Below are 10,000 nucleotides of genomic sequence, written 5' to 3' on the forward strand. Positions count from 1 at the left end.
TACAGTTTATTTCCATTCCAAACAGAGCTACCATGAGAAATAAAGCCAAATCCTTGCTCCGGACACCATTCACCAAGCCACAAGTTAAAGTCCCTAATACACATCCGCCTGTCGTTCTGAGTGTTATGCAGAGGCAGAACTTCAGAGAATGACAGTGTGGAAGCAACCTGCCGTAGATCATTGGCAAAAACACTAAAAACTTCCTTAAAGGGACACTAGTCACCTGAACAACTTTAGCTTAAAGAAGCAGTTTTGGTGTATAGAACATGCCCCTTCTCAATCCTCTGCCATTTAGGAGTTAAATCCCTTTGTTTATGAACCCTAGTCACACCTCCATGCATGTGACTTGCACAGCCTTCCATAAACACTTCCTGTAAAGGGAGCCCTATTTAGGCTTTCTTTATTGCAAGTTCTGTTTAATTGAGATTTTCTTATCCCCTGCTATGTTAATAGCTTGCTAGACCCTGCAAGAGCCTCCTGTTTGTGATTAAAGTTCAATTTAGAGATTGAGATACATCTGTTTGAAAGTGAAACCAGTTTTTTTTTTTTCATGCAGTCTGTCAATCATAGCCAGGGGAGGTGTGGCTAGGGCTGCATAAACAGAAACAAAGTGATTTAACTCCTAAATGACAGTGAATTGAGCAGTGTAATTGCAGGGGAATGATCTATACACTAAAACTGCTTTATTTAGCTTAAATAATTTAGCTGACTATAGTGTTCCTTTAACCTCTGAAACCTCATTGCAAGCCAAGTCATTTGTCCCTAGATGGACAAGTACATCCAATTACCCTTCCTGCTTTGCTCGCTTAACAATATTACAGATACGTCTCCTGTCTCTGTGAGCAGTAGTTCCGGGAAGACACCTCACAAGACCACCATTGTCCATCTCCACACCTCTTATGATGGAACCCTTAAACAACAACTGCTTTCTATTAGGCCTCACCATAGTCTCCGTGCCTCTCTCCACAACACCACTAGCCTCAGTGCCTCTCTCCACAACACCACTAGCCTCAGTGCCTCTCTCCACAACACCACTAGCCTCAGTGCCTCTCTCCACAACACCACTAGCCTCAGTGCCTCTCTCCACAACACCACTAGCCTCAGTGCCTCTCTCCACAACACCACTAGCCTCAGTGCCTCTCTCCACAACACCACTAGCCTCAGTGCCTCTCTCCACAACACCACTAGCCTCAGTGCCTCTCTCCACAACACCACTAGCCTCAGTGCCTCTCTCCACAACACCACTAGCCTCAGTGCCTCTCTCCACAACACCACTAGCCTCAGTGCCTCTCTCCACAACACCACTAGCCTCAGTGCCTCTCTCCACAACACCACTAGCCTCAGTGCCTCTCTCCACAACACCACTAGCCTCAGTGCCTCTCTCCACAACACCACTAGCCTCAGTGCCTCTCTCCACAACACCACTAGCCTCAGTGCCTCTCTCCACAACACCACTAGCCTCAGTGCCTCTCTCCACAACACCACTAGCCTCAGTGCCTCTCTCCACAACACCACTAGCCTCAGTGCCTCTCTCCACAACACCACTAGCCTCAGTGCCTCTCTCCACAACACCACTAGCCTCAGTGCCTCTCTCCACAACACCACTAGCCTCAGTGCCTCTCTCCACAACACCACTAGCCTCAGTGCCTCTCTCCACAACACCACTAGCCTCAGTGCCTCTCTCCACAACACCACTAGCCTCAGTGCCTCTCTCCACAACACCACTAGCCTCAGTGCCTCTCTCCACAACACCACTAGCCTCAGTGCCTCTCTCCACAACACCACTAGCCTCAGTGCCTCTCTCCACAACACCACTAGCCTCAGTGCCTCTCTCCACAACACCACTAGCCTCAGTGCCTCTCTCCACAACACCACTAGCCTCAGTGCCTCTCTCCACAACACCACTAGCCTCAGTGCCTCTCTCCACAACACCACTAGCCTCAGTGCCTCTCTCCACAACACCACTAGCCTCAGTGCCTCTCTCCACAACACCACTAGCCTCAGTGCCTCTCTCCACAACACCACTAGCCTCAGTGCCTCTCTCCACAACACCACTAGCCTCAGTGCCTCTCTCCACAACACCACTAGCCTCAGTGCCTCTCTCCACAACACCACTAGCCTCAGTGCCTCTCTCCACAACACCACTAGCCTCAGTGCCTCTCTCCACAACACCACTAGCCTCAGTGCCTCTCTCCACAACACCACTAGCCTCAGTGCCTCTCTCCACAACACCACTAGCCTCAGTGCCTCTCTCCACAACACCACTAGCCTCAGTGCCTCTCTCCACAACACCACTAGCCTCAGTGCCTCTCTCCACAACACCACTAGCCTCAGTGCCTCTCTCCACAACACCACTAGCCTCAGTGCCTCTCTCCACAACACCACTAGCCTCAGTGCCTCTCTCCACAACACCACTAGCCTCAGTGCCTCTCTCCACAACACCACTAGCCTCAGTGCCTCTCTCCACAACACCACTAGCCTCAGTGCCTCTCTCCACAACACCACTAGCCTCAGTGCCTCTCTCCACAACACCACTAGCCTCAGTGCCTCTCTCCACAACACCACTAGCCTCAGTGCCTCTCTCCACAACACCACTAGCCTCAGTGCCTCTCTCCACAACACCACTAGCCTCAGTGCCTCTCTCCACAACACCACTAGCCTCAGTGCCTCTCTCCACAACACCACTAGCCTCAGTGCCTCTCTCCACAACACCACTAGCCTCAGTGCCTCTCTCCACAACACCACTAGCCTCAGTGCCTCTCTCCACAACACCACTAGCCTCAGTGCCTCTCTCCACAACACCACTAGCCTCAGTGCCTCTCTCCACAACACCACTAGCCTCAGTGCCTCTCTCCACAACACCACTAGCCTCAGTGCCTCTCTCCACAACACCACTAGCCTCAGTGCCTCTCTCCACAACACCACTAGCCTCAGTGCCTCTCTCCACAACACCACTAGCCTCAGTGCCTCTCTCCACAACACCACTAGCCTCAGTGCCTCTCTCCACAACACCACTAGCCTCAGTGCCTCTCTCCACAACACCACTAGCCTCAGTGCCTCTCTCCACAACACCACTAGCCTCAGTGCCTCTCTCCACAACACCACTAGCCTCAGTGCCTCTCTCCACAACACCACTAGCCTCAGTGCCTCTCTCCACAACACCACTAGCCTCAGTGCCTCTCTCCACAACACCACTAGCCTCAGTGCCTCTCTCCACAACACCACTAGCCTCAGTGCCTCTCTCCACAACACCACTAGCCTCAGTGCCTCTCTCCACAACACCACTAGCCTCAGTGCCTCTCTCCACAACACCACTAGCCTCAGTGCCTCTCTCCACAACACCACTAGCCTCAGTGCCTCTCTCCACAACACCACTAGCCTCAGTGCCTCTCTCCACAACACCACTAGCCTCAGTGCCTCTCTCCACAACACCACTAGCCTCAGTGCCTCTCTCCACAACACCACTAGCCTCAGTGCCTCTCTCCACAACACCACTAGCCTCAGTGCCTCTCTCCACAACACCACTAGCCTCAGTGCCTCTCTCCACAACACCACTAGCCTCAGTGCCTCTCTCCACAACACCACTAGCCTCAGTGCCTCTCTCCACAACACCACTAGCCTCAGTGCCTCTCTCCACAACACCACTAGCCTCAGTGCCTCTCTCCACAACACCACTAGCCTCAGTGCCTCTCTCCACAACACCACTAGCCTCAGTGCCTCTCTCCACAACACCACTAGCCTCAGTGCCTCTCTCCACAACACCACTAGCCTCAGTGCCTCTGTGTGTGTGTGTGTATTTCCCAAAGACAACCTAATGATATGGCGCTGAGCACGTGCACTCAACTTCTTTGGTCAACTTTGGCAAGCCCTGTTCTGATTGGAACCTGTCCTGTGAAAGCGCTATATGGTCTTGCCAATCGTGGTGCTGCTCAGATCCTCAAGAGTTCTTTGCCATGAGGTGCCATGTTGAACTTCCAGTGACCAGTATGAGAGCGATACCACCAAGTTTAACACACCTGCTCCCTTGTAACACTAATGAGCCACATGACACCGGGGATGAAAAATGGCAAACTGGGCCCAATGTGGACACACACACACACACACACACACACACGCGTTTACACACACACACACGCGTTTACACACACACACACGCGTTTACACACACACACACGCGTCCACACACACACACACACGCGTCCACACACACACACACACGCGTCCACATTGGGCCCAGTTTGCCATTTTTCATCCCCAGTGTCATGTGGCTCATTAGTGTTACAAGGGAGCAGGTGTGTTAAACTTGGTGGTATCGCTCTCATACTGGTCACTGGAAGTTCAACATGGCACCTCATGGCAAAGAACTCTTGAGGATCTGAGCAGCACCACGATTGGCAAGACCATATAGCGCTTTCACAGGACAGGTTCCAATCAGAACAGGGCTTGCCATAGTTGACCAAAGAAGTTGAGTGCACGTGCTCAGCGCCATATCATTAGGTTGTCTTTGGGAAATAGATGTAATGAGTGCTGCAAACATTGCTGCAGATGTTGAAGGGGTGGGGGGTCAGCCTGTCTGTGATCATACCATATGCTGCACCTAGCATCAGTTTGGTCTACATGGCTGTCGTCCCAGAAGGAAGCCTCTTCTAAAGATGATGCGCAAGAAAGCCTGCAAACAGTTTGCTGAACACAAGCAGACTAAGGGCATGGATTACTGGAACCATGTCCTGAGGTCCGATGAGACCAAGAAACTTATTGGTTCAGATAGTGTCAAGCTGTGTGGTGGCAACCAGGTGAGAAGTACAAAGACAAGTGTGTCTTGCCTACAATTAAGCGTGGTGGTAGTTTCATGGTCTGGGCCTGCATGAGTGCTGCTGGCACTGGGGAGCTACAGTTCATTGAGGGAACCATGAATGCCAACATGAGTATCTGTGGGGCATCCTCAAATGGAAGGTGCGGGAGTGCAAGGTGTCTAACACCCACCAGCTCTGTGATGTTGTCAAGGAGGAGTGGAAGAGGACTCCAGTGGCAATCCGTGAAGCTCTGGTGAACTCCATGCCCATGAGGGTTAAGGCAATGCTGGAAAATTATGGTGGCCACACAAAATATTGACATTTTTAATTTGGATATTTCCACTTATGGGTGTACTCACTTTTAGATATTAATGGCTGTGTGTTGTTATTTTGAGGGCACAGCAAATTTACAATGTTATACAAGCTTTACATTGTAGCAGAGTGTCATTTCTTCAGTGTTGTCACATGAAAAGATATGATAAAATATTCACAAAAATGTGAGTGGTGTATTCACTTTTGTGAGATACTGTGTGTGTCTATCAGATTGATCAGTATTGCTTCAGACCTGAGGAAGAGAGCGAAAACCTTTAAGAGCTTGTCTTTGAATTATATGTTACTCCAATAAAAAAAAAAAAAGCTATCCTTGCATACTGCAATACAGGTGGTCCTCACTTACGGTCCACCTGTTTTACGACGGCTCGCACTAACGACGTTGGAGAGCTGGTCTATGTTTGGGAAATTTTCTCCGAACATAGATTAGAGGGATTTCCTGCTCTGGTTTCCCTTGTCTATGTTCGAGGAAATGTATCCGTACGTAGACATACACATCAGAGCAAGGAATTCCTCTAATCTAACATGGACCTCTTACCAGACAATTTTGTTTTACGACAGTCATAAGAACGGAACCCGGTCGGTTAAGTGAGGAATATGTACTCTGGTATTTTGGCATCTTGTCTATTGGACTAATACGTCTAATCCAATCTACACTATATCTATATATATATCTCTCGCTCGCGCGCTCTTTTTTTTTTTCTGTGGGAAAAATCCAAAAAACAAACATGAACGCTACCTTTGGCCAGGGTTTGTGGCTAATAAAAAGACTGGACATACCCCATTTTGAATACAGTGGGTTGTCTTCTTTTACAAATGGTATGCCATGATGGGGATAATTTTCATTACTGTGCTGGCATATGGTCTCAAAGGCAACATAGGACCAACAAACCAATCTGTCAAATTTCAAAAGGGGAAAGCCGTATATTTGTATCCTATATCCCAAACACCATAAAACCTGTACATGGTGGGTACTGTTGTACTCATGAGACATCTCTAACTAAAAATGTGTGCTTTATTTCAGTACATGTTAAGTGTTACAGTATTCACAGTTAAACTGTAATGCAGAATTTTAGAAAAATAACAATTTAATTTCTCACTTTTTAAAGATTTTATATAAATAAAATTGTTTCATATATAAATAACTGATGTGAAATGAAAGCCCTATTTTCTCCCCAACAAAATTATATACAATAAGTGTGGGTGCACTTAATATGAAAAGGGTGGATTATGCTTGAACAGTCAAATTTCAGGTTTTGTTTACTTTTTGTTTTGATCAGTACAATTGTCTCTGTTCTTGGTTAAGCAGCAGTGCTTACAAATGGGTAGTTGCCACTTTTTCCTCCTCTTGCCTACTACCTACGAACAGAAGGACAGAACTTCATTCCAAGTCTTCACCTCCATTTTATATCAACTTACCAAATAACGCAGTTTTGCTTTTCCCAGGCTAGGTTAGATGGCTTTGCATGATTTGACTTTTGATTTTCAAGTTCATTTACTGTTATTTAATATAGCAAGCTATTATCACCTAGTCTTGTAGGATCTCCAGTGAAATTTTCAATTGGTTGCTGCAGAGATCGTTTTGACACATAACTACTAATTATCATGTTGAGCCAATAGATTGATAACAAGTCTCATGGCTGATTAGGAATAACAATAATTATTCTGTTTTGCAGGCACTCACAGCTCTCCTTTCTGATGATAGCAAGTTTGGTTTCATTGTAATAGATGGCAGTGGAGCACTTTTTGGTACTCTTCAAGGAAATACACGAGAGGTTTTACACAAATTTACAGTGGATCTTCCTAAGAAGCATGGTAAAATATTTTTTTAAATTTATTTTTTGCGCTTGGGAGGTGATCAGTGATCTCGCGATGCTTCCTGTCAGTATTCCCGAACATCCTGTCACTTAGAATGCTGGCGAAACTACCGAATTTCGTTCTAACAGAATGAGAACAGTTTGTTCACTCATGTTAGGATGCAATTCGGGACTTTGTTCGGATCAGAATTTCATTCTAAAAAAACATAGTTCCCCCCCCCCCCCCACACGCGTGCCAGGCGGTGGGTGGGGGCACTAAATGAAAATGCGGTGGGGCTGTGGGGGCACGACCTATTGTCCTCCCCACTGGCCCCCACCCATGAGCGGTGGGTGGGGACCCTAATTTATAATAAGGGTGGGGGGACCTATTGTCCTCCTGGCCCCCACCCCTGAGCGGCAGGTGAGGGCCATAAATAACAATTATGGGGGGAGGACCTGCGTAGTGCCCTCCATAGGTGAAGATGGATTACTTTTTTAGTGTTGGGATTTTTTATCATCCTCATGGGAGATAGGTGGGGGCAAAGGGGGACCCCATGTCTTCCATTTCCTTTTTATAACCCCAACTCATGGGGCATGGGTGGTGGTTCGGGGGGGACAATAGGCTGCTCACTGTTTACTATTTACTATTGCTATCCTATATATTCTGTCTGTTATCTTCGGTCCTGAGACTTTTTGACCTTTGTTTTAGTACATGGCTATTAACCATGTACTTATTTGTACTTCAGACAAACAAATTCACATGGGCTCAAGAGTGATATGTTTAAAATTGCAGCATTAGGTGCAAAAGGGACACCGCACCCAGACAACTTTGAGCTGAAGTGGTCTGGGTGCCTATATTGCCCCTTTAAAGTTTTGTATCATGACATGTTAACGTTAGGGTAAAAATGTCAACATGTTTATTATTGCTCACACACACACACTCTGCATTCATACACACACACACACTCTGCATTCATACACACACACACACTCTGCATTCATACACACACACACACACTCTGCATTCATACACACACACACACACTCTGCATTCATACACACACACACACACTCTGCATTCATACACACACACACACTCTGCATTCATACACACACACACACACACACACACTCTGCATTCATACACACACACACACACACTCTCTGCATTCATACACACACACACACACACTCTCTGCATTCATACACACACACACACACACTCTCTGCATTCATACACACACACACACTCTGCATTCATACACACACACACACTCTGCATTCATACACACACACACACTCTGCATTCATACACACACACACTCTGCATTCATACACACACACACTCTCTGCATTCATACACACACACACTCTCTGCATTCATACACACACACACACTCTGCATTCATACACACACACACACACACACACACACTCTGCATTCATACACACACACACACACACACACACACTCTGCATTCATACACACACACACACACACACTCTGCATTCATACACACACACACACACACTCTCTGCATTCATACACACACACACACACACTCTGCATTCATACACACACACACACACACTCTCTGCATTCATACACACACACACACACTCTGCATTCATACACACACACACTCTGCATTCATACACACACACACACACACTCTCTGCATTCATACACACACACACACACACACTCTGCATTCATACACACACACACACACACACACTCTGCATTCATACACACACACACACACACACACTCTGCATTCATACACACACACACACTCTGCATTCATACACACACACACACTCTGCATTCATACACACACACACACACACACACACTCTGCATTCATACACACACACACACACACACTCTGCATTCATACACACGCACACACTCTGCATTCATACACACACACGCACACACTCTGCATTCATACACACGCACACACTCTGCATTCATACACACGCACACACTCTGCATTCATACACACGCACACACTCTGCATTCATACACACGCACACACTCTGCATTCATACACACGCACTCTGCATTCATACACACGCACTCTGCATTCATACACACGCACTCTGCATTCATACACACACACTCTGCATTCATACACACACACACACACTGCATTCATACACACACTGCATTCATACACACACTGCATTCATACACACACTGCATTCATTCATACACACACACACACTCTGCATTCATTCATACACACATACTCTGCATTCATTCATACACACACACACTCTGCATTCATTCATACACACACACACACTCTGCATTCATTCATACACACACACACACTCTGCATTCATTCATACACACACACACACACACTCTGCATTCATTCATACACACACACACACACTCTGCATTCATTCATACACACACACACACACACTCTGCATTCATTCACACACACACACACACTCTGCATTCATACACACACACACTCTCTGCATTCATACACACACACACACTCTGCATTCATACACACACACACACACTCTGCATTCATACACACACACACTCTGCATTCATACACACACACACACTCTGCATTCATACACACACACACACTCTGCATTCATACACACACACACACTCTGCATTCATACACACACACACTCTGCATTCATACACACACACACACACACACTCTGCATTCATACACACACACACTCTGCATTCATACACACACACACACACACTCTGCATTCATACACACACACACACACACACACACTCTGCATTCATACACACACACACTCTGCATTCATACACACACACACACTCTCTGCATTCATACACACACACACACACTCTCTGCATTCATACACACACACACACTCTCTGCATTCATACACACACACACACACTCTCTGCATTCATACACACACACACTCTCTGCATTCATACACACACACTCTCTGCATTCATACACACACACACACTCTGCATTCAGTCATTCATACACACACACACTCTGCATTCATTCATACACACACACACTCTGCATTCATACACACACACACACACACTCT

The 10,000-nt window shown here is 46.9% G+C and overlaps 1 protein-coding gene across 2 annotated transcripts in view; it reads left to right on the top strand.

Moving 5' to 3' along the window:
• The window catches only part of ETF1 (eukaryotic translation termination factor 1), a 139,883-nt gene that overhangs the window by 40,418 nt on the left and 89,465 nt on the right, over window positions 1-10,000 (top strand). For both annotated transcript variants that reach the window (XM_063445277.1, XM_063445276.1), the window contains exon 5: window positions 6,800-6,938. In XM_063445277.1, the coding sequence (XP_063301347.1) occupies window positions 6,800-6,938 (139 nt within the window). The remainder of the gene's footprint in view (window positions 1-6,799; window positions 6,939-10,000) is intronic.

The sequence above is a fragment of the Pelobates fuscus genome, chromosome 3 (assembly GCF_036172605.1).
Source record: "Pelobates fuscus isolate aPelFus1 chromosome 3, aPelFus1.pri, whole genome shotgun sequence".
Lineage (NCBI taxonomy): Eukaryota > Metazoa > Chordata > Amphibia > Anura > Pelobatidae > Pelobates > Pelobates fuscus.